General features: G+C 37.2%; 1 protein-coding gene across 26 annotated transcripts in view; it reads left to right on the top strand.

The window, feature by feature from the left end:
• Positions 1 to 26,235, top strand: part of IKZF2 (IKAROS family zinc finger 2) — a 155,254-nt gene that overhangs the window by 123,208 nt on the left and 5,811 nt on the right. For all 26 annotated transcript variants that reach the window (XM_070618219.1, XM_070618215.1, XM_070618213.1 and 23 more), the window contains 2 exons: positions 14,022 to 14,159; positions 22,199 to 22,342. In XM_070618219.1, the coding sequence (XP_070474320.1) occupies positions 14,022 to 14,159; positions 22,199 to 22,342 (282 nt within the window). The remainder of the gene's footprint in view (positions 1 to 14,021; positions 14,160 to 22,198; positions 22,343 to 26,235) is intronic.

Here is a 26,235-nt window from a genome sequence, read left to right as displayed (position 1 = left end):
CCCCGTTGCTGATTTTATATCTGTCATGACAAATGGGTAAATATATGTTCTGTATATAGATGTGTTTCTTTGCATGTTTCTATATGTGTAAACATACATACATGCATCTATGTAAAGAATAACACATTTACCACATGTACTAGTGCTATTGTAATTTGTTTTATAGGTTTCACTATGATAACTCTTGAAGTGACATATTTCAAGGAAATATAAGTGAACAAGACTTGGTTGTGCTATATACCTTCATAACACCCCATGAATTTATGGTAAACATTCCTACTTCAAAATTCTTTATGGCTATTTGATTTGTGCTTCCTTTTGGGTAGGTATGTGGGGTTCTTAGAAGTATGGGGACAGATATTTATTATTTCTTGTTAGTGCCATCGAGTGGATTCTGACTCCTAGCGTCCCTGTGGACAGCAGAGCAGAACCCTGCCCAGTCTTTTTGCACCATCCTCCTACCTTCTGGCGCTCTATCCGACAATACTCCACTGCTATTCACAGGGTTTCCATGACCAATTTTTTTGGAAGTGGGTGGCCAGGTCCTTCTTCCTAGTCTGTCTTAGTCTGGAAGCTCTGCTGAAACCTGTCTATCATGGGTGACCCTGCTGGTATTTGAGATGCTGGTGGCATAGCTTTCAGCATCACAGCAACATGCAGCCACCAGAGTACAACAACCAACAGACGGGTGATGTGGTTCCCTAACCAGGAAACAAATCCAGACCGCAGTGGTGAGAGTGCCGAATCCTAACCACTAGACCACCAGGGCTGGCTATTTCTTATTGCTAACTCCTCATAATGACAGATGGAGAAAATACTAATGATTGCTAGCAAAACTTTTTCTAATTGAGCAGTTGTCAGGATTGTCAAATTTTCTTTTCTGCATCTTCAATGTGTAATTTATTGCTCAAGTCAGTAATCTGTATCTGTATCTCTGACAGATTATCCTGATAATTCTTCCTTTATTTTGTTAGCGTAGGATTTTTGTGAGGGACAATATGTCAAGGAAGAGACTATATGTTAACTTTTGAGATAGTTGGAAACACTGACCTTGCTATCTTTTGGGTCTTAGAATCCTTAGTGTTATAATGTATCTTCTTAGAACTGTATTTATAAGAAACCTTTATTTCAGTTACCTGAATTGTATTGGTAATAAAAGTTACAAAGTTAGTGTGACTTTCTTGGTATTTAATCCAATTAAAAATATAACTTTTGCTTCCAACTCTGATGAAGTATTAGGGACCAGATCTACCCCCCTGCCTTGCACAACAAGAATACCAGACAAAATATATTAAATGACTTTTAGACATTGAACAATAGGCACCGCAGGACTGTGATTCCTGAGAGAAGAAAAACAAAGGTAATGAGTCCTACGATTATCCCCACTTGCTTCCTGGAGGCAGTCTCCAGGCCACAGCTCAGGGACAGCAAACCCAAACAGAGCCAGGCAGTCTTACTGCATCGAGGAGGCAGAGATCCGAGTCCAGGGAGACCTGTGTGTGCAGAGTGTGCAAGGCCAAGTGTCAGCTCGCACAGAGAAAGCTCTGGAGTTTCACAGAGTTTTCCCCTTAACTCTGGCTAAACAGTGATCTCCTTTTGTCTATGAGGGCACTACCTGAAGCTGGGGAAAAACATCAGAAAGCAGAAGGCCAAACAATTCCTGGCACTCATGCAGGGCTGGGAATAGTTGGCTCTCACTAGGCAATGTGGAAAGACTCGGTAACATGCAGGGCATTGAGGAAAGTCCTGGGAAGGGCATCACCTTTGGACTGGGGCTAAATTAGCCTTTAGATTAAAGCATGCTCTGGACCGGCCTTAAAGCTTAAAAGCAAACATCAAAAGGATCCAACTGATTCCAAGTAATGTAACCATACCAGAACCAGTAAACCTCACTTTAAAGGAATGCAGCAAAATCTAGAACCCACTACTGTAAAATTCCCAATATCCAGCATCCCAGTAAAAAATTAACAGACTCACAAAGAAAGCAGAAAATATTACCTATAATCAGTAGAAAGATCAGTCAATAGAGAGAGAGTCCTGATGGCCTAGTGGTTAAAGTTCGGCACTCTCACTGCTTCGGTGGCCTGGGTTCATTTCCTCGTTGCAGAACCACACCACCCATCTGTCAGTTGCCATGCTGTGGTGGCAGCTCACATAGAAGAACTGGAAAGACTTATAACTAGGATATACAACCATGTACTGGGGCTTTGGGGAAAGAAAAAAAAAAGGAGAAGATTGGCAACAGATGATAGCTCAGGGTGAATCTTTCCCTGCAAAAAAAAAGAAAAAAAAAATCAATCAATAGAAACAGACCCAGAAATGACCAAATGGTGGAATTATCAGGCAACGCTGGTAAAATACCTGTTATAAATACATTCCATATGTTCGAGAATTAAAGGAAAACATGAACATAATGAGACTAGAAGTGGTACTTGGAGGAAAATGTATAGCATTAAGTGCTTATATTAGAACAGAAGAAAGGTTTCAAACCAATTAACTAGCTTTCTTTTTAAGAAATTATAAAAGAAGAGCAAATTAAATCTAGACTATGTAAAGGAAACAAATAATAATGATAAAGGCAGAGATCAATGAAAAAGAAAACAGAAAAATAAAAATCAATCAAGTTAAAGGCTGATTCTGTGAAATGATCAATAAAATGGATAAACCTCTAGTCAAGATAAATCAATACAAAGAAAGAACACTCAATTTACTGATGTGAGAATGACAGTGGGGTATCAGTACAACTCCTATAGCTATGGGAAGGAATATGATACAGCCATAAGAAGGATAGTATAGCCATAATACAGGAATATAATGAACAAGTTTATGTGAATAAATTCGAGCAGATGAAATAAACAAATTTCTTGAACCATAGAAATTATCGAATCTCACTCAAGAAGAAACAGATACTCTGAATAGCCTTATATTTATTCCAGGAATTGAAATTAGATTTAAAAACCTTCCTACAGAGAAAACTCCAGATGGCTTCACTTGTAAATTTTGTCAAACATTTAAGGAAGAAATAATTTATGGAAACATTTAAGGAGCAGATTCTTCCAGAGAATAGAAGGGGGAGTAATACTTGCAAACAAATTATGTAAGTTCAACATTACCCTGATAACCAAAATCAAAGACGTTACAAAAATAGAAATGTATATAGCAATATCCCTCATGAACATAGATGCAAAAGTCCTTAGAAAATTTTAGTAAGTAAAATCAAGAGATATATAAAAAAGTATAACATATCGTGACCCAGTGGGATTTATGTCAGGAATTCAAAGTTGATTTAACGTTGGAAAAATCAATCAATGTAATTCTCCATATTAACAGACTAAGAAAGAAAAACCATATAATCATCTTCATAGATGCAGAAAAATCATTTGACATAATTCAGTATTTATTCGTGATAAAAATTCTCAACAATAGAAGAGAAAAGAACTTCTTCAACATGATAAGGACCATCCTTGAAAAACTTTCAGCTAACATCATACTGATAATGAATGAAAGTTTACCTTTAAGAGTAGGAACAAGGCAAGAATGTCTGCTCTCCACTTCTGTTCAACATTGCACTAGGAGTTTTATCAATGCAGTATTGCAAGAGAAATAAGTAAAAGACATACAAATTAGAAAAGAAAAAGTAAAACTGTATTTGGTTTTAGTGATATGATCACCTATATAGAAGATTCCAAGGAATCAACCAAAAAGCTGAAACTGAGTGATTTCCATTAAGATTGCAAGATGCAAGGTCAACATAAAGAAATCAAGTCTATTTCTGTATCCTAGCAATGGACAGTTGGAAACTGGACTTAGAAAGCATACCATCTTTTACAGCATCCAAAAATATATGAAATACTTAGAAATAAATTTAATATATGAAATACGTAGAGATAAATTTATATAATTATGTGCAAGGAAAATTATAAAACATTGCAGAGAGAAATTAAAGAAGACCTAAATAAATGGAGAGATCATGCTTTAAATAATTCAGTACTGTTAAGACGTTAATTCTCCTGAAATTGAGCCTTTCAGTTCAATTCAATCCCAATTGATATCCTAGCAAGTTCTTTTTGGTAGAAATTGGCAAATTGGTTCAAAAATTATATTTGGAAATAAAAAAACCTGAAACAGCCAAAATAATTTTGAAAAAGCAAAGTTGGATAATTTACACTACCTGACTTGAAGACTAACTCTATTAGTAAGACCTACTCTTTTGGTTTAAGGATAGATATAAATATTAATGGAACGGAATAGAGAGTACAGAAATATACCCACAAATACATGATCAATTGATTTTCAGCAAAGACACTGAGATAATTTAAGGAGGAAAGGGTAATATTTTCTACAAATAAAGCTAGAACAATCAGATATCCATATTTTTACAAAGGATGGCATAGGATTTACCTTACACCATGTACAAAAATTAAGTGAAAATGAGTCATGGACCTTAATGTAAAAGCTAAAATACAACTTGTAGAAGAAAAAAAAGAGAAAATTATTGTGACATTTGATTAGTCAAAGATCTGTTAGATAGAACACGGCAAATACTAATCATAGAAGAAAATACTGATAAATTGTACTTCATCAAAATTAAAAACTTTGCTCTTCAAAAAAAACTCAAAAATAGTAAAAAGGCATGCGACATACTCAGAGAAGATATTTGCAAAGCAAATATCTTATAAAAGACTTGTATCCAGAATATGTAAAGAACTCTTGCAACTCAATAATAAAATCACAGACAACACAATAAAAAAAATAGGCAAAAGATTTGAACAGATAGTCCACCAAAGAAAATAATGTGAATGGCAAATAGGCACGTGAAAAGATCAGTCTCATGAGACATTAGGAAAATACAAATTACAAACACCATCTGATAGCACTACATACTAGAATAGGGAAAATGAAAAATGATTCACAACCCTGTACTGGCATGGATGTGGAGCGGTTATAACTCTAATATCTTGCTAGTGGAAACTCACAGTGCCATTTTGGAAAACGTTTAGTCAGTTTCGTATAAAATTAATCAGATGCATACTATATGATCCAGCAGTCCCACTTGCAGGTATTTATCCAAGAGACATGAAAAATATATGTCTACACAAAGATTTGCCTGCAAATGTTTATAGAAGCTTTATTCCTAATAGCCGTACACTAGAAACACCCCAAACTAGGAAACGGATAAACAAACTGTAGTTTATTCATACATTGAGATACTGCTCAACAACAAAAAGTAATAAACTATCAATATATGCATTACATTATGCTGAGTGAAAGAAACCAGACACAAAAGACGATATACTGCGTTATTCAGTTTACATGAAATCCTAAAAAGGGCAAAACTGTAGTACTAGAAGCAGGCCAGTTGTTGCCAAAAACCAAGTGTGTGGGGGGCTGGCCCCATAGTCGAGTGGTTAGGTTCGCGCGCTCCGCTGCAGGCGGCCCAGTGTTTCGTTGGTTCGAGTCCTGGGTGCGGACATGGCACTGCTCATCAGGCCATGCTGGGGCGGCGTCCCACATGGCACAAATAGAAGGACCCACCACGAAGAATATACAACTATGTACCGGGGGGCTTTGGGGAGAAAAAGGAAAAAAATAAAATCTTTAACAAAAAGAAAAAACAAATGTGGGGAAGGGAATTGGTGCAAAGGAACAAGAGGGAATTTTTTTAGGGTGATGGATGTGTTCTATATTTTAATCGTGATAGTGGTTACACAAGTGTATGCACTTTGACACTCCGTGAATTGGTGGGTTTTATTTTATGTAAATTATACCTCAATAAGCTGATTTGAAAACATAAACATATACAGGTATTATAATTCAGAATTCAAGGGCAAGAAATGTTTGTGAGGAGGATGGTTAATTCAAAGTGCCAGTGTAAAACTGTTACTATTTGACCGAGCCCTTTATCAAGTCAGGAAGTGGCAACTCTCAAACAAGTGTTTTCTCTTCCCAACCTCTCTCTCTCTGTCTTTTCTCCAAGAGTCCTCAAAGTTAGAGCTGGGGAAGAAAAAGATGACATAATGGCTTTAGCTGTGTTCTGGCAACATATTCCCGTTGGAACTTAAGGTGGTGTTGTGGGAAGTGGGGAAAACAGACTCCCACAATTGATACCCTGGCAAATTGTTCATCTTTTACTAGTGGAGATGATTAATTTCCATCCTGTTCTTTCTAATGTGAAATAACACCAAGAAGCCCTCTAAAAAGATAGCAACAACACAAGTTGCATTTGAAGAGAAATTGGTCAGTCTAACTTTTTCCACTTGAATTTTAGAATTCAGACACACAGGTCAGTTTGAAGTAGAATTGATGCAAAGTTTATTTTCAACTGGATCACTGTCCTCAAAATATGTGATCAACATACAGTAGTGAACTCTCATACCAAAATAAATACTTCTTTTTTGTATTATTACCGGTAAAAAATAAAATGATACTTCATGCGAGGGTTTTTCAAATTTTAATCCCAAAAATTTCTTATAAGGCAACTCGTTTGATAACACAATTAAGATCATTATAATGGGGTTAAGAAAAGTATTCTTCACCTTAAAAAGAAATTTTAACTCAATTTCAGACTGAGAGAACGTGACGATTTATGATTTTCTATAGAGCTATTGTTTTCTTATAAAAGCAACCACTTGAAAGCTTGCTAAATATGCAGACCTCAGGGTAGCACTCCCAGACAGTCCAGGTCTAGCATGGTGCCCAAGAATCTGTATTTTAACAGACACTCCAGGGAATTCTAACATGGGTAGCCTGCAGTCCACATTTTGAGAACTATTGCAAATGGTTAAGCCAAAATATGTTTGAATATAGGCAAAGAATTTTGTATTTTAATAGACAAATAAATAGAATAGGAAGGAGGAGATAGACAATTTTACATTTCCACAAATTCCCTTGTCTTACAAACGTATGATTACTTTTTTTGGTGGCTAAGCTTTCCTGATATCTCATGCCCCTATTTATTAAAATATAGGATTATGGTACATGCTTACAGAGTCATACCATACCAACATTAAAAGTGATGTTGTATATCACAGTTTAAGCGGATGAAATGAAGAGCTACATGTGTCTCTACTCCTTCTTCATACGCCACTAAAATCACAGTAGGCATTTATAGAAGTGTAAAGCCGTAAAATCAAAGACAATGGGACAGGATGGAATAGCAGCCAAGAGGAAGACGGGAAGCAGATTGCAGGAGGAGTGATAAAAGACATAATAAAACAGGAGACTCTGGAACCTTTAGTGATTATAGAGGGGAATAAAGGATGAGTAGCAAGCTAATTGCCCCAGAGAATCCTGAAAAGTCTCTGGACTTGGAAGAAACAGGACTGTTGAAGGCAAGGATGAAGCACTGGACTAAATATAAAGGGATTTCAAAGTCTGTATACAAAACAGACCACATAGCCACTCTCCCACACTGCAGCCAACCAACTAATCCCCCTGCCCCTTCCAGGAAAATAAATGTTTATTTCTTGGAGAAGTTGAACTGGAAAGGTTCTGATTCAGGGACTCCAGGAAATGTAGAGGGTAGGGGGAAAACCAAGGACTTAAAGCAAGGAGATTATGTAAAAGACTGTGATGGAGCATCTAGATTCGTGGCCCCACAACTTGTCTTACTTCCAGAGTATTAACATCTGGCTTCCAGTCCCCTTTGGGGCTGGAAATTGGAGGCATCTTCTCTAAGGGAATTGAAAGATCCCAGAGAAAAGACATGGATACTAATATTTGAGGGTCTGATAATAAAAGTTTGGCTCGTTACCTGATCATTCTACAGTAGTTCACAAACCTTACCCATGTTTCCCGAATTTCCAGTTAGCTTTTTAGTGCCTCACTAATAAATTGGGATGGACATTAAATATTCCAGCACCAGACATTTAAGGAAAGCCTCCATGACAGGGACCAATATAAAAAGAAGGAAAGAAAACAGAGAAAACAGGTACTAAAGAGAGAGAAGAAAATTTTTAAGAGAAAAAAATTATGTTCAAAGAGATAAGTTATTGCACCCATGGAAAAAAACAGAATACTATTTTTTAAAAAAGAATAAGGAAATAGGAAAGAGCTATTAGAAATTAAAATGTATGTTAGATAGAAAATATTTAGCAGAAAGATTTGAAGAAATAGGTGAGGCATTTTTCTAAAAGTAAAAAGGGTAAAAGGATAGTCAATATGAGGGGAAAAGGTAAGAAACTTAAAGAATCAGTCCGGAAGGTCTAACATCAAATTAATAGAAATTCCAGAGAGAGGACAGAGAAACAGATTGTGATTAGATGGGGGGAAGATGTGGGGGAGGGGGGAGGACTACATATGTCATTAAATCCTCTTCAGGAGTATTTCCCTTTTTCAAGTATGACCATATATACCTATGGCAAAAAGAAAAATGGGAGCTGGCCCCGTGGTGCAGTGGCTAAGTTCACATGTTCCACTTCGGTGGCCCAGGGTTCACCAGTTCGTATCTCGGGTGCAGACATGGCACCGCTTGGCAAGCCATGCTGTGGTAGGCATCCCACATATAAAGTAGAGGAAGATAGGCACGGATGTTAGCTCAGGGCCAGTCTTCCTCAGCAAAAAGAGGAGGATTGGCAGCAGATGTTAGCTCGGGGCTAATCTTCCTCAAAAAAAAAAAGAAAGAAAAGAATAGAAAAATAATTATTAAGGTAAGCAAGAAAAGGACTAAGAATGCTAAGCAAACTAAATAATTCAACATTATCATAATTCTAGAGTCTGGAAAAAAGTTGTTATCTAACATAACAACAAAAATATTTCATAACACGGAAATTTTCAAGATAATATCATTCAGTAAAATAAACAGATTATAAAATACAGTGTGTAAAATGAACCAATTGTCTAACAAAATGTATACTTGCATGTATAGAAAAAATACAAAAATGATATAAAAATGTTAAAGATCTTATCTTGAATGATATAATTATGAATAATTTTTGGTGAACTTTTAGACTTTCTATATGGATGTATTGCTTTTATTTTTTTACTTTTTTTTTTTTTTTTTTTGAGGAAGCTTAGCCCTGAGCGAACTCCTGCCAATCCTCCTCTTTTTGCTGAGGGAGATTGGCTGAGCTAACATCGGTGCCCATCTTCTTCCACTTTATATGTGAGACACCTAGCACAGCATGACTTGCCAAGCGGTGCCATGTCTGCACCTGGCATCCGAACCAGCAAACCCCGGGCAGCGAAGTGGAATGTGTGCACTTAACCGCTGCACCACCGGCCGGCCCCCAGATGTATTGCTTTTAAAATTAGAAACAAATTTAAGGAAAACTAGTGAGAGAAAAATATTTAAAGAGTTAGGAGATGATGTCGTTTATGAAAACTCCACTTACTAGTTCTTGCTGTGAACAAATGACCATACTAAACTCTTTGGAGGTTACAAAGATCTATAGGACATTGTTCCAGTTTCTCAAGAAGGTTACAGTCTAACATGGAATATCAAAATGAATGTATAAATAACCAGAAATAAGACAAGATAGAACATTATAAGTTTCCTAAGTGTGAGGGCCAATACGGTTATGGCGCTTTAGTGCAAAAGATCACTTTTGGATGGAATATGGGTAAGGAACTAGAAAGTGGAAGGATGAGTAGGATTTCAAGAGGCAGAAATTGTGTGAAGTCATTCCAGAAAGGTCCAACACCCAGAAGTGTAAAAGTGAAAGGTAATTTTGGCTGGATCCTGGGGTAGAAGATGAGTGTATACTTTGGACCCAGACAATATAGGGTGTGAATGCCAGGTAAAGGGATTTAGACCTTGTTCCGTAGAAGTTAAGAGTCATTGAAGGGTGCTGAGGGAGAGAGTGAAATAATTACACAAGAGAAGAGAACACCTGGCTGGAAGTCTTTCACGCTAGCCCAGGCTAGCGGTCATGAAGACCTGAAGTAGGGTGTTGGTTGTGGGAGTGAGAAGGAGGGATATACTTGAGAAACATTGAAGGAGTTGAATAAATAGAATTTAGCAATTATTTGGATGTGGGAAAAGAAGTAGGAGGCAACAAAAGTGGCTACTTTGTTGTCAGTCTGGTTTATTAAAATAGTGGTTATGGGGCCGGCCCCGTGGCTGAGTGGTTAAGATCACGCACTCCACTTCAGCGGCCCAGGGTTTCGCCACTTAGGATCCTGGGCGCTGACATGGCACCGCTCATCAGGCCATGTTGAGGTGGCGCCCCACATGCCACAACTAGAAGGACCCACAACTAAATTATACAACTATGTACCGGGGGGCTTTGGGGAGAAAAAGAAAAAAAAAAAAAGATTTGCAATAGTTGTTAGCTCAGGTGCCAATCTTAAATAAAAAACAGTGGTTACTCTAGCACGAAAGAACAGTCAGAATAAAGAAGTAGTTTCGTGAAGGGAGATAATTTGGGATATGTTGTATTTTAGATTTCAGAGGAATATGCCTGAGGCAGTACCCAAAAGGCATTTGGAAGTATGAGTTGGAAGTGCAGTCATTCAGCAAATACATATTTAGTGTCTCCTGTGTTTAATAACTACCATAAGCACTATCAATTCAGAATTGAGTAAAACGTGGCCTCTGTCCTTATGACAGAGCTCATCATTTGGACTGGGGAAATAGATGGATATCAAGTGGATAATTACAATGCAGTTATCATGGTAACATATCTGCAAGGTGTGGACAGAGTGCTGTGAGAGCACAGAGGAAATCTCTGTCTTTGGTTCCCCAAGATTTTTTTTTAAAGGTTTAAATGATAAGTGGGAGCTTACAAACATGGGAAATTATTTCAGGCATGATCTGATGTTTTGGAGAAATGAGAGCTTAATCTAGAAAGAAAAGAGGGAGACTGCTGTATGAGAACACAGTCTGGCAGTGCATCTATGCTTGCCAGGTAGGATGAGGGTGAGAAGCCAATGAGGGGGGAAGCACAGAATCTGATCCCCCAGAAGCTAAAACAGGAGATTCAAGACATATGAAAGTTTGGTAGGGATCAAGAAATTACGAAGATTTAGAATTGGTTAAACTTCACTGGACTTAGTGGCTGTTGATTCAGAGACTATTGATGACTTTTTAAAAATGTTTCAGTAATTCAGGAATGCATCAGAATGAAGGTGTTTCAGATGGTGAGAATGTGTAACAATATTTGTAATAATAAAAGGAGCAAAATACTGGTCCTCTTCTATGTATATGTTATATCTATTAACTCATGTAGTTTATAAGTATTATACAAACTCATCATTTATAGGGAGTAAATATAAACAATGTCTTCATGAACTTGAGTTTTAAGAAATATTAAAAAACTGACAGGAAGTGGTCTCGTGGGAATAGAAGAGCCTTTGGATTTGGCAGGGCTTGTTGATGATATTTGAAAATAAGTTTCAAAGGTGTAGTAAGGGCATGATCTCGACTTTGAAGGAGCTAAGTACGTGAGAGTAAATAGAAAAAGACAACGGCAGTTCCCGGAAGTCCTGAAACTCTGCCTCTCCTCCACCCTACTTCCCCTCCGTTATCTGACTAACTTCTACTTTCCTTCAGTTATCAGCCTAAATGTTCCTGCCTCAGGCAGACCTCCCTGTTCCAACCTTCTTAAACTGAATTAGGTTCCCCAGGTTATACTAGCCCACCATTCTTTTGCTCTGTAGAATCTACCACAGTCTGTGATGCGTTGCTTGTGCATTTGTTAAATGTGTATCTTCCTCCCCAGATTGTCAGTTTCAAGAGGATAGGCACCGTGAGAGTTTGTTCTCCACTTTACATTCCTGCCTCATCCCAGTGTTGGGACATAGCAGGCGTTTAATAGATATGTCTTAAATGAGAGAGGTAGACAGATAAGGTAGCATTTCCAGAGCAAATTTCTTAGAGATAGAATAGTTCTAAGAGGTGTCAAAGTCCCACATGTCACACATGTGTATGTGGATTGCTGGAGTGGAATTCAGGTGAAGATTTGGGAAATGGAGGTTATACTTTTAGACAATTTACTCAAATCCCTGATGAATAACAACGAGAACTAGGATGGGATGAAGAGGAAAGAGTGATGTTTTAAAACAAATAGATGACAAAATGGAATAAGCTGAAGTAAAGCAGATGGCATAGACTTCAAAAATTCGGGTAGTAAAAAATGAGTTTTCGAAGCAGTAAGAGGTATGTCCTGTCTTTTCTTCCTTCTCAGGTGAGTCGGGAGTTTATAGAGGATTGTGAGCCAAGGGAAGTGGAAGGGAACTAGGTTTTAATTTAGTGGAGAAGGTGTCAAGTTTGCTTATAGAAATAAGGAGAAGAAAGTATCGGAGGACATGTTCACAGTGAAACATAGCACACAATGCAACAGGACTAACAAAAGGGAAGATGGAGATGGCGGAACTAGTTTATGGTGGGCTATTAAGTACGATGTTTGTGCTTAATAATATTAATTGGTTAATAGGCTTGTTTAGAGCAAGTTCATCACTTATTTCTAGAGAAACAGCACTAATGAACCCAAAATTGAGTAACGGTGATAGCAAAGGCTTTTTTTGTAATATATACATGTCTTGGAATGCAATTACGTGTAAATGTATTTATATTATTTTCTTTAACTATTTTTGACTAAAACTATTTTCTTGTATTTTTTACTGCTCTCACAGACTGATGCAGATTCTTCACAGCACACAGAACTACCTGGTTTCTACTTCCCAGAAATTTTCAGTTCTGAAAAATAGAAGTTATTTCGCCTAGTATTTTCAGAAATGACTAATCCTGCCTTAGAGAGCTTTGATTTTTTAAAGACAGTTTACAAAAAATTCTGATAATGAAGTAACTGATTTTAGTTTATGCGCACCTCAAATACAATCTACAGGCATTTTAAAAATGAGTATAGTGAGATTTTTATGCAGCTGTGAATACCTGGCCTTGTTAGAGTGTTTCGGTTCCACTTGTGACTAGTGCCATAGCTTGGGTTTGTAAGGCAACTGGAGTTAGGGATGCTGTCTTTGACCGTAAAAAAGAGTTGTCTGTTTGTCCTCTGGTTGAAACAAGATGATTCCTATGGGAGTCAAATGTGAGCCCCTGACCTGATTCACGCTACGCTTTACTACCAAGGGCTTTGGCACAGACCACCTGGTGTTTTATGTTTTTTCATATCCATTCAAAACCAAGGATCAAGGTGCTCTGTGTTATCTTTGTGAACAGTCCTACATTAAAACATGCCTCTTTCCCTAAATGTGTTTCTTTTAATCAATTTCTTAAAGTTTTTGTTTGCTTTTTTATGTGAGCACAGCTGTATTTTATCAGATATACTGAGATATGTATGACTCTCTGGCTACTAGAAAATAATTCGTTTCCTGAATGTGACATGTGTTAGAAAATATTGCTATCATTGTATAAGTACGTTAGGGCTTTGGTGGTTCTTGTTAATAGCCCTGCCTCAAAGCCCCGAGTAGATTAATTCTCAGTAAGAGAAGAACAGTGCTGATGTGGGAGAATGCACTTAACTGCTGCAAAGTTTTGCATGTGTGAATAGTTATTACCAAGATGGAAAGAAAAGAGAAACTCTCTGCTTTTATCTGTACTTTTTCTCATCACTTGAATTCTTTTTAGTCTTCTTGGTACCCATGAATAATCTTTTCGTTAAACAATGACATTTCGAGTTGTTGCGTTTTAGGTTTCTTCAGTAAAATTCTCTGTCCTTACCCACCCCCAAAAAATAAATAAAAAATAATTCTCATCACGTATCTAGGACACTCCTAATTTGTCTTTTGAATGAGTTAAAGCTGAGAGAATTGTATCAGAGTAAATGTTAGTACTGAGAGTCAGATAAACTGAAGACTGATCGTCCGCCCTTCATGATCTAGGACACAGTCAGAGCATGAACTGGACTCAGTATTTCCCCGATTGCCAAAGGTACCATCTGCCTTTTCTGGCTTTTATTCTTGGTAGACATGTATTATCTTTTCCTGCCTAAATTGGAGTGTGGAGGAGGAAGAGGTTTAAGTCTGAAAAGCACATGAATGCTTCCTCCAGACTATCAAAAGTTAGCTGTTAGTTATGCTTTGGACGATGCCAGCAGCAGACTAATCTTGAGTTCTCTTCGCAGTGGGTAAACCTCACAAGTGCAACTACTGTGGACGAAGCTACAAGCAGCGCAGTTCATTGGAGGAGCACAAGGAACGCTGCCACAACTATCTCCAGAATGTCAGCATGGAGGCTGCTGGGCAGGTCATGAGTCACCATGGTGGGTAGAAATGGCATCCCAATTTTCTTCACCCCCTCTACCTACTACTTTTGTAGGTTTTTATGGGTTAAATAGTTCTCTCTACCTTTCGGCATAAAGATAAACTCTTACTCTGTTTAAAACAATTTTAGATCACATTAACTTTGTATGGGGTTATCTTGTTAAGCACTTGAAATAAGTTGAGCTATGAGACACTTGGCAGACAAGCTATATTGTTTTTGTGATACTCCAAATTATTTCTGATAACGTGTTTGAATTAACATAATAATGGCAGCCGACCTTCAATAGACTGAAGGAAGGTACTATCTACTCTTCTCTTTGGTTACACCGAATAGTTAGAGATGGTTCCACCTAAGTCTGTAGGTTTCCTAAAAGAATTAATTGGTTATTTGTGCATTTTCGATTCTCTTAGGTCAGTGCTCAGTGATATAATTGGAAATTTCTTCAATCTGTCTGTGATTTAGCTTGGAAATTACTGATTTTGCTTTCTACAAGTGTGAGGAAAGATCTAGACCAAAATTAGGTACCACATCCCTCCGCAAAAATCAAAACCTGAGCAAAACATCCTGATCTCCACAATACAAAACAGCAGGTAGGAAGGCAGTCCCTAAAGTTTATCAATTCATAATCCTCTATAACTGAAAAATTAACATTAGTAAATCGGCCTTACAAAGGAAAGTTATGAACTTCAATTCTTTAGATTTATAGCATCCATCTTCTCCTATATAGTTTTACAGAGATTGATTTTATTATTTATACAAGTACATACAGAAGTCTTAACTTATTGGTACATTTATATCTTTTACTTTTAAAAAATTTGGGCAATATTAAATAGTAAATTGGGAGAATGCTATAGTCACTTTTAAACTTATTGGTACATTTATATCTTTTACTTTTAAAAAATTTGGGCAATATTAAATAGTAAATTGGGAGAATGCTATAGTCACTTTTAAAATATAAATATCTATTTAGCAACTTACAGAGAGCTCCAGGATTATTTGTGAGTTTGTTTGTTTTATGTAATACGTACAGTGGAACTGTGTTCATTAGACAGCTAGTGATTATTATTTGTTGCTGAATTTTGAAGTTTTTTTAACTTAAAATATTTATTTTGTTATCCTGAATAACTGAAGCATTTCTTTGTATTGACGATAGCTTATATCATACAGTAGCAGATTTCATTCTATTCATCATTGTGAGTGAGTCCATTTACTTTTAAATTATCATTATTAACTAGCATTTTTAAAAGCCTGTCTGTGTTTTAAGGCTTGGGAAATTTGATAATGCAAGCTTGCATTACCTGGGCTTATGAGGGTAACAGTGGAATGGTGGGCCCGGGAGTCCAGCAAGCCTGGTCTGACTGTGTGGTGTCTGAGTGTGTCATCGTAGGCTCGGTGTGAGAATTAAATGTGATTGGATATGCAATAAATGCTCAATAAAAAGTTCTTTTTACTCTTACACTTCAGGGCATTAAATATTAAGAAAGAGTAAAGGTGCCATCCTCTTTAAAGTTATGTTACTTACCAGCATTAGCGTACGCATTCAAGGTTTCATTTGTCTGCTAAGCACTGTTTCTGTTTAAGCTGTTGATTTTAGAGGTGGCTTGAGGCAAGGTAGCCGATGGAGGCTTGGGGCACGCCCCAGCTTTCCAGAGACACTTTACCGAGCTGCTACTGGTTTTTCCATATCATGTTCTCTCATTGCAGTTTTGACATTTGTCTGGATTATTAATTCGTTTTTCCATTCACAGTTATTTATGAAATTGTGCTGAATACACATCTGAATAAGAAATAAACTCTCTCGTAAAAGACTTTATATTGTCACAGGGAGGGAAGGTGTACATAAATAATTATAGTCGACGTTTAACTATCTGTTGGCAGATTAACCAATTATAGAATAAGTGCTGACAAACATTTTAAACAGATGTATTTTGGGGAGAAAAAGACTTCTAAACTGCTGCGGCCTCAGTGTCAACCCCCGTTTCCCAGATCACTTAACCCTTGACAGGCAGAGGCCCTTTACAGGTAGCTGTGAAACTGGAATAGAGTGGGGACATTGGGAAAGACAGGCAAGTACTGGGTAGATCAGAGGGCAAAGCCAAGATGGAGTGGGCTGGGGGCATCATTTATAGACCCAAATATGTGTTTGTCAATATTGGATATAGTTTTAACCGCGTAAGTTTATATTAATGCCATTTCATGCTGTACTTTTCCCAGGTGTGTTGTAATAATAGCTTGAGATCATCCTGAATCTCGGTTTCCTTTTGTTAACATGCTTGGTGGGGAATTGACTGTATGAGGTAGGGATTGATAGATGCCACTGGAGAGAAAAATATGGGTAAATGCTACTAGAGTTCATCACTAACCTTGTCTCATACACATGGCTTGGCATGTTCCTCCTTTTAAACAGAGCCACGATGAAATTCATATTTATCCCCTTCCCTCTCACACTATCGTATTACATCTTGTCTATTTTTTTGTCTTTTCTTTTAGTGGTGGGTGTGGGGGGTTGCTGTCGTTGTGGTTGCCATTAGCTCCTTGAAATTAATTACTATTTTTTTGTTCATATCTGACATAGTTAATTTCCTAGCCTCTCTTTCCCAGAACATTTTCTTCCCTATGTTAGCTCTTCTAGTGAGAAAGTGTCTGAAGTCAAAGAGGCATTCATTCTTTCATTTCATTCAAGAAACATTTATTAAGGACTTGCTATGTGCCAAGTTCTGTGGAAAGTTCCAGGGACATACATATAAATGGACACAATTTCTTACTTACATTTATAGTCTGATAGGAAATACATACTTAAAAAATAAAATGAAGCAAATGCTCTAATAAAAGTATACATACACTTCTTCAGGACCACAGATGCAGAACTGACCTGTCTGGAGGAGTCAAGGAAAGTTTGTTACATGTAGTGTTTAATTTGTACATGAGGATGAGAAAAATTGCATAGATCAGACAGATTCCGAGAGTGTGCACTCCCGACAGAGAAGTTGCCATAGGCTATGACTTAGAGGTATAAAGAACATTAACAGGTTTCTGGACATTGAACATAGTTAGAGTTAAAGCAGTGGTAGGAAATAAGACTTAAATAGTAGGTTGTGATGCAAAGATAGTGCCTTTCATGCTAATCCAATGTTTGAATGTCATTGAAGTAATCAGATTTGTGTCTTCTAAAGAAAAACGTCACCAGCGTAAAGAATAGATGCCTGATTGGAGTGCAGGGAGAGACTAGAAGTGAGAATGCCATGGAAGAGATGAAAAGGCAGCAGCAGGAGAAGGGAACAGGGTGAAATACTAAAGACATATTTAGTTGGTAGAATATAACGTTCTTGACTTTGAGGGAAAGGGAGGAAGTTCATGACTGGTAGTTTTAGAAAGAAAGATAATAATGAATTGCATTTTCTGGAAGATTATCTTATTTGAAAATTATCTTCCAGCTAATTTTTCAAGGCTGTTCAGCTTGAAGAAAAAGCTTTAAAAACCAAAGTATGTAATTAGCTTTTGCCCCCTTGCCTGAAGACAAAAATGCAAGTGTGAACCAGAAAGATGGCCAACCTTAAAGCAAGAATATGTATTCTTAGGTCTATGCTTTGAATTATTTGGGAAAGGGAAGTTTTTATTGCAAGCATGGAGACATGATTGAGAACGTGTAAACTTTCTAGTAAGCTTCTTGGACCTCTTTCCATTGGGTGACATTTCCTTCATTAAGTCATTCGGTAAACATCCATTGAAGATTATAGTTGTCTCACGTCATGAAAGGTACTACGGACACCAAGTCAAATAAAATGCAGTCCCTACGCTAAGGCTATTTACCAAGTATTGGAAGAAACAGACCAGTAAACCAACAGTTAGAGCACATTATAGGGGCATAGAGAGGATACATATCTAAGTCAGACTGGGTGTTCAAGAGGACTTTCTTAAGGGAGCTATGTTTGAACAAGATTTTCAAAGGAAAGAGAGCCAACTGAAGAAGTGGAGAATGGTGTTTCATGCAGAGAGAACAGCTTGTGTGAAGAATTAGCAGTCTGAAGGGCCATGGTGGGTTAAGGACCTATAGGGAGCTGTGTATAATTAGAGCCCCGATTATAAGGGAAAGAGAAATTGGAAGGTGATAAGGCTAAAGAAACAGTCTGTGAACAGAGCATCAAGGGCCTATTGTGCTAAGCAAAGATGTACCTTATCCTAAAAAACATTATTACTTTAACATTTTATTGCTAGAAATGGGGGAGATAGATCAGAAGAGTCAAGATAGAGGCACGTAGACCATTGAACAATTTCCTGATTGCTCGGGTTGAGATTAGTAGCCTGGAATATCAGAAATGTTAGAAATTGAGAGCAACTATAAATGTAGAGTCTAAAACAGTTGGTACCTCCATGTGTGTATATAAGGAGAGGTAGCAAGGAGGAGAAGGGACAGGAGAGCAGGTGAAAGGAAGAAGTTTAGGATTTGCCACAGGTATCTAGCGTGGATGACAGCAGAGACAGTATTACCATTCAATGAGACGGAAATTAGGAAAACAAGAAAGTTCGGGGCGGGAAATGCAGATTTCACTTTTTGAGCACATTATTTTTTAGGTACCTGTGAGAGACAGCCAAGTCAAACTATCTAGGAGGACATTGAATATATAGATCTTAGACTCTTGAGAGAGGTCTGGGTAAGAAATAAAGATGTGGGAGCCATCTTACATAGGTAGTGGCCTGAAGTATTAGGTTTAATAAGGTTATATGGGTAAGTATAGAGTGAGACATCAAGAAGGCCATATCACCAGGAAGAAAAAAAAGAAAAAGAAAAAAAGAGCCATGGAGATGAGTAAGAGCAGAGGGGGGGAAAATGGAAAGAGTGATTTCACAGAAGCCAAAGCAAGTATCGGCACTGTGCAATGTTGTCAAGAAAATAACAAAGATAACTGAAAGGTTTCTTTTAGATTCGGCAGCATGGAGCACCTTTGCGCTAATATAGAGGATAGCTGTTGTTTTTGCTGCCCTATATACCTTCCTCCTTTTGCTTACAAGACTCCCATTGTCTTTTAAAGAACTGTCTCCCATTGCATGAAGCCATGGCGAGAGGCTCAGTCTAGACACCCTGCCTTCCCTGGCCAGGGGTGGACATGTGACCTAGTCTAAGACCCACAGACTTGTATCTTCTTGGAATTTGAAATTTGAGTGGATTGTTTGGTAAAATAGCTGTGTTGGAAAAACTTTTATGGTTCTCTCTTTATGATTTATCAATGTGAGGAAATAATGCAAGTATAAATATATTTGTATCCTGGTTATATCTCAAAAATAAGGTCAAGGAAGATGCTTGATTATAAAGTCTGCTCTAACAAATGAAGTTAGCATGTTGGTGTTTTCTTAGCCTGCATGAATCTCACTATGTGGTTAACACATTATGAGTTAACCAGAGGACGTGTTTTGTATTTCAAGCGGTATATATCCAGAAACATTTTGATGAGTTGCACCCAGATCCATGAAAGCAAAAAAATCAGATTAATTGCATAATTGAGAAAATGTATCAGATCTTTTCCTAATGGCAGACCGTAAAAATGTCAAACTTGTTTATAAAAAGTCAATTCTCAAATTATGTTTGCAAAGAATAGTATAGCATAGTGGCTAAGAGTCCAGGGTCTGGAGCCACAGCACCAAGGTCCAACTCATGTATTTCCTATGTAATATAGATGTAAACTCTGAGGGAATTACTTAGCACCTCTGGGTCTTTGTTTCCTCATCTATAAAAGGGAGATGGTAATTGTACTTATCTTAGGGGGCTGTTGAAAGCATTGAATGAATTATTAAATGTCAAACCCTTAAAACAGTAGTTAACACATAGTCTACGTCACTTGTTGTTGTTATTATTATTATTGCCAACATGGTAGGAGCAAGATCAGTATTTGATATGTAAAGAGCTGTCGTAAAGTAGAAGTTAGAGCTCTGCCAAAGTCATCGCTTTCAGTTCACATGAGCTTCATTGAACTTGGGACAAATCATCTGAATTGAGGTGGATGTGGTGTGGGACAGTTCCCACACCCAGGTTTCGTTCTGAGTGTTAAATGTGTGCAAATATGAAAATTCAAGGTGAGACTTAGAGCAAAACTGCCAAGTTTGAGACTACTCATTTCAAAACTAATTAGTATATTCAATTTTGGGGCAAACCCTGTTAACCAGTTTTGCTGTTTTTTGGCAAAATTTACAACAAAGTTTTTTTTCTTTACTTCTTTCATTTTGGATCTTAGTCCATGACATATTTTCATCTTTGGTCCGTACATGGCCTGTTTTTCAGTTGTTTAGTTATTTTGAGATAATGTGGTAAGGGTCTGTGAATCCACAACCCAAAACAAAGCTAAGATTTTGACAGTAATCTGTGTGGAATTACGTGGTTCCCCACATCACCACTCCATTCCCTCCTCCTGGCCCTCCTTATTTGAATTCTATGGCCATCCTTTGTTTGCTTTTCAAGTGTTCTTTTTTTAATTTTAGTTGTTGCTAAGAGAGGACATAATGTTTTATGTAATGTCTGGGGATATACTTTTCCACTTGATAAATCGTGAATTATATCAGTATAGAAAATGACCTAATGTTTCCTTGTTTCTGAATCTCGTCTTGGAACTTTTTCCAGATTAACATCCAATAACTGCAGAATCTCTTGCTGTTCGTAACTGAAGGGCTTCTTATAAGATAGAGGTTAAATGTTACATTTTTCTGGCCCATCGAACAAACTTACTGGGTTAACCAAAAACTTAGATTGAATGCTGATTTCTTTAAACATGTCCAAATTAGGAAAACAATTTTCTGATGCCATTTTTCATTTCTTCAACAGCCTGCATCGGTTATTAAATAGGTCACCTGAATTGTGCACTGGATTTTTAACTTTCATCTCTTGCTTTCTTCCTTTATTTTAGTGTGCGCCCTTATAAATGACAATGCATTGTATTTCACACAGTGGGACTATCCTTTACAAATGAAAGGAGAATAAATCATTTTGCAGTGCATGCTCGACAAGTAGAAGTATCCTAAGATATGAAACCTTTGGGTTTCCAAACAGAACTAGCACAAATACAATTGGTGAAAGCAACAATAATCATGAAGTAGTAAGTTATAGTCTTTCCTATGAACATTAGTTTTAGTCAACTCATCTCATCTGTCTCAGATGTTACTCTATCCTTAATTAAACATCTTTTGACAACATTTTTATTCAAAAACAACTTTTATAAGTTCTTTGTCTGCACAACGAAAGTTAATATCTAATGTCAATATCTATGAGCTAATATATTAGCCCATAGCAACTTAGACAAATGGGATGGAGAGGGAGCAGCTTTGAAGAGTTTATGTCAAATGAATTAGAGCAGTAGTTTAGTGAGCAAATATGCCAATTTGGAAATGGATTCTTCTATCCTGCTGAAGAGCTCTTTTTAAAATAAATTACAGTCATAAAGCTGCCACAGTTTACTGTGCACAGACATGTTCAGAATTGGACCTCTTTCACGAAGGCTGCTCAGTGCAGGTATTTAACTACTGCCAGTGGGGCTCACAGCTCACTCTCAGCTCATCAAATAGAAAATCTGCCACAGGAAAATACATGGGTTAAAAAAAAGCTGGATAATATTGTGGTGTTAATTCTGTGTGTCTATTTAAGCTTTCCTCTAAAACAAGTTGACTGACTTAAATTGTTTTAGAAAATAAACTCCCAAAACCTTGAGAATAGTGCAGTCTTGAAGTAGTATTGATTTTAATCAATGTTAAAAACACTTTCAGAGGAATAAGATGAGAAACAAGATGAACATGTTTGCCACCAATCGTGGCAACAGTTTGTGTCATTGATCTGAGAGAGACCAGGATAAAAACAAATCCTGTGTTTGTGTGTGTGTGTGTGTGTGTAAAATTAGACAGTGCATTTTAACACTAGAGGTTATTTTTTATACTTGCTTTATTCAAGTATACTAGCTTGTATTTGTAAAACACATATAGACATGGCAAATCCAGCTGTGTATCTTCTAAAATGTTGAAGAAATTATCAGATTGCATTTTTTGTATGGTTTTACGTAGTACCTCCTATGGAAGATTGTAAGGAACAAGAGCCTATTATGGACAACAATATTTCTTTGGTGCCTTTTGAGAGACCTGCTGTCATAGAGAAGTTCACGGGGAATATGGGAAAACGTAAAAGCTCCACTCCACAAAAGTTTGTGGGTAAGTATTACAAATTCTGTTATTTCTTTAAAAGGTGATTTTAATGGGCAAAGCCATGTTCCCACGCATTAGAAATATATATGGTGTATTTCAGTTCATGAAATAAATACCCAACTCTTTTTCTCCATTATTATTTTCTCCTTTATGCCACTCCACGTGTTCCACACTCTCACACAACACACACTCACACACACATGCACACACACTCACACACACCCATAGGCATATGGGCCTAAGAAAGAGAAACAAGGGAAAGACTTGGGATAGAAGCTGCTATCTCAGGATGAAATGATATAGAAAATGAAATAGCATGTAAAAATAAAATGCTAATTTATTTAAGTAATAATCCTTAAGGGAAATGGTATAGCCTATAAGCCAGTTTTTTAATCTGTTTTTAAATCTGCATTAGTACCAGGTTTTTAAACTGTTTTCTTTACATGATATTAATGCTTTTACTCTTTGATCTAGAATGAAGAGAAGTCTTTTTTAATCAAAATTCTGCATTAGAAAAATAATGCAGCAACGTACATTCATGATGTTTCATATTTGGATCTGCATTGTTTTCATTATTTTTCTTCTAATTTTTTAAAACAATGTATGAAAAATAGAGATTCTACATAAAGAATTGTCATTAATTATATATGTAATATATCTATTCTTATAGACTTTATGTAGGGTAAAAATTAGAAGAGATGAAAATATTCAAACAGCTTCTCACATTCTAGTGTCACAGAGCATGTGGAACCTCCTCATGTGAATGACCAGGAGAAAACTCTTCTCTTTGGTTATTTCAGGGAGGAAAGAGTAATAACATCCTATTGCTCCAATAAACACTTAGAGAAGATTTCCTTTCAATCTGAAATTGAAGAACTAACAAGTCACCAAAGCATCACTTTCAAACAAGCTGGGGAGATTTATTGACAGAGCTCATTTAAAGAAAAGGCTAAAGAGTAACCCTAAGGGATCACAGTTTGCAGTGTGAATACATATAGGTCAGTTTAAAGCCCCAAGAGTATGTTCTAAAGCCTGCCTTGGGCCCTAGGTAACTTTTCCTTCTTCCTTTTGATAAATAACTATTTTTCAAAATGCCGTTTCATCTATTTTTCAAATTTGATGGATGTCCATTAAATGCTTCTATCTCAACTAGACACTAGTTTAGATGGGAAAATATGAAATTTATTATTATTCTTTTTGTCTTCTGAATTTATTTCGTTCTGCTCTTTGGAACATTTTCATGTTTTCTATGACTTAGAGTTGCTACTCTCAATTTGATTTGACTACATTCCTTTAGAAAAGAGGGACAGATTTTGTTAAATTACATTTTGATTTTAAAATAATAACATTAGGATTTTTATTAGGAATAAATGATGGTATTTTTTGATGATATTTCTTCTTTTTTTGTGTTCTATCCTAATAGTGATATATAACAATTTCACAGTAACTGTCTCTGTGATATCTTTTGAAACAAACAATTTCATCATTCCACACACCATAAATTCCTTATCATGTCCCTCAGTGAAATACTCCTCTTTGACCTGATCATGCCCTCCAGGCCAATGATCTCTGAACTTTCTGCACATCTTTTTGCCTCTTCCTCTCTTTTCTTGTCTAGTTCAGATTCCATGGTTCATCACTTTTACCCCTCTCTTGCCAATATTCTTGACTCTCCTGCTTTGTTGTCCTATCACCTCCTAGTGAAACCGCACTGTCTAGTGAAACCAACTGAGCATCTTTTCCATATCTACATAGCTGCTAGTACTTTTGGAGGAAATCTCACAGCCTTACAAATTGGTGTCACTATAAATAAATGAATATGTGATCTCAAGTATCAGTTGTCCCATCCATACTAAGTAGCAGCCCTCCTTTAATCCATCCCCAAATAGTCTTCTCTCCTAGTCGACTCTATGGCCATTTCAGCCTTTCTCTACTCTCTACAAACTTGGTACTTCACTCCTTAATGATGTTATATCTAGGTTTACAGAGAATAAAGTCAGTTAAGATAATTTCAATATCATATCACTAATCCTATAGGATTATGTACATCTACATGAACACTTTCTTCTTTTTTCCTTGTTTCAGTGAAAGAAGTATCCCTCTTTCAATTCTCCTATCCCAGCCCCCTGAATACCCTACACTGTTATTTTTCCTCTTTCTCAGTTATATTTCAACCTCCCCACTCTGTCGGCATTTTCCTTTCACCATTTAAGGTGATAAACTCTCATCATTAAAATAAATCTTCCCTCAAACTCAAGTCTCCTTTCAGTTACTACCTACTTTCTACTCATCTTGAAAGATGGAGTTGTTGAAAGAGTTCTCTATGCTCACTTTCCATAATTTCTTTCTGCTCGTTCCCCAGTCTGTGCATCTGGCTTTCTTCCCCATGCTCATCTGAAATTATTCTCATTGAGGTCACCACTAGCTTCCATAGTGCCAAATCCAGTGGACCCTTTTTAGACTATCTTACACAACTCCTAGAGAGCTTTTGCCACTATTGAATAATCAATTCCTTTTGAAACATTCTCTTCCCTTGGTTTCTATGACATTGATCTCTCTTGCATTTCTTCCAGTTTCTCTGACTACTCTGTCTCAGTCTTCTTTATGGATTTACCCCTAACAGCTAAGCAAACAGGGCAAAAGCCCTAATGGAGGCCTCCATTCATATGCCTCGATATTTTAATATTATAAACCAAGCTGAAAAACCATTATGTTCTACCTTTCTAGCTTGGAAGACTGAGTTCAAATAAATATAGAATTCTCAGGTTTCGTTGAATTCCACACCAGACCTTGGCAGCACAAGCAGGCCCACTCCCTGGCCTGGAGCCAGGCCCCTCTCTTAGTCCCACTCTTGGTTCTGTCCAATACCAAAAGGAGCCTCGTGCAAACCTGTTGGAGACTCCTCAGCCTGCACATCCAAGTTCTTTTCACATTGCCTTCCACACACAGCACATAAAGAGTAGTGTGTTGGCCATTCCTCAGGCCTAAGTGTGTGCATACCAGTAGCACAATTGGTACTCAGGAGGATGGACCTATGAAGAAGACTATACTGACTCTAGGTGCAAGCTCAGAGGCATTTGGCAAGAAATTCTGGAGTCCTGGGTATCCAGAGTATGATCTAGAAGTTAAAATCCCAATAGGCACATTCCCTTGGCCTTACACATTCCTCGTTCCATGACGAGCAAGGCCCAGGGCTCTCTAAACATGGGCCCCAGTACAGGATTCTCCCTTGCTGTGTCTGTAGGCAGGCATAAAAGTCTTGATGTTCTTCGAGGTTCTATTTTTGATCTTCTCTTCTTCATACTTTTCCTATGTCTGGGTGATATCATCTATTCTCATGGCTTCAGAAGTTACTTTCTATCAACTGATGACTCTCCTATCTGCATCTCAAGCCCAGAGCTCTCTCCTGAATTTGAGACTATATCTAAGTACTCACTGGACATAACTATTACTCATAGTCTTCCCCAAACTGAATTCATCATCTTTTCTATCTCATTGTCTTCCAATAAGTTTCCCAGGCTAGAAACCTGGGCTTCATGCTTAATTTCTTTCTTTTTCTCATTCTCTGTGTCTGCATAATTACCAAGGCCTAGCCACTATGTTTTCTAAACTTCATTTCATTCTATCGACTTTTCTACATATCCACTGCCTCTATACTAGTTCAGGCTACCGTGATCTCTTATAGCGACAACTTTCTAAACTGTCTTGCTAGATAAATATCTAGTCAAGTCACTCCCTGTTTGACCTCTTCAATCCTTATTGCCCTCAGGATAAAATTCAAATTCCTTAGCTGTCGAATGAGAACTGTATTATCTGACTCCTTCTTTTTCATGTATTTCCACTCTCAGCCATATTGCAGTATAAGTAATCCTTTGAACAAGTTATGCCCTCTTGACTCT

The sequence above is a fragment of the Equus przewalskii genome, chromosome 5 (genome assembly GCF_037783145.1).
Source record: "Equus przewalskii isolate Varuska chromosome 5, EquPr2, whole genome shotgun sequence".
Lineage (NCBI taxonomy): Eukaryota > Metazoa > Chordata > Mammalia > Perissodactyla > Equidae > Equus > Equus przewalskii.
This window is presented reverse-complemented; position numbering and strand designations above follow the sequence as displayed.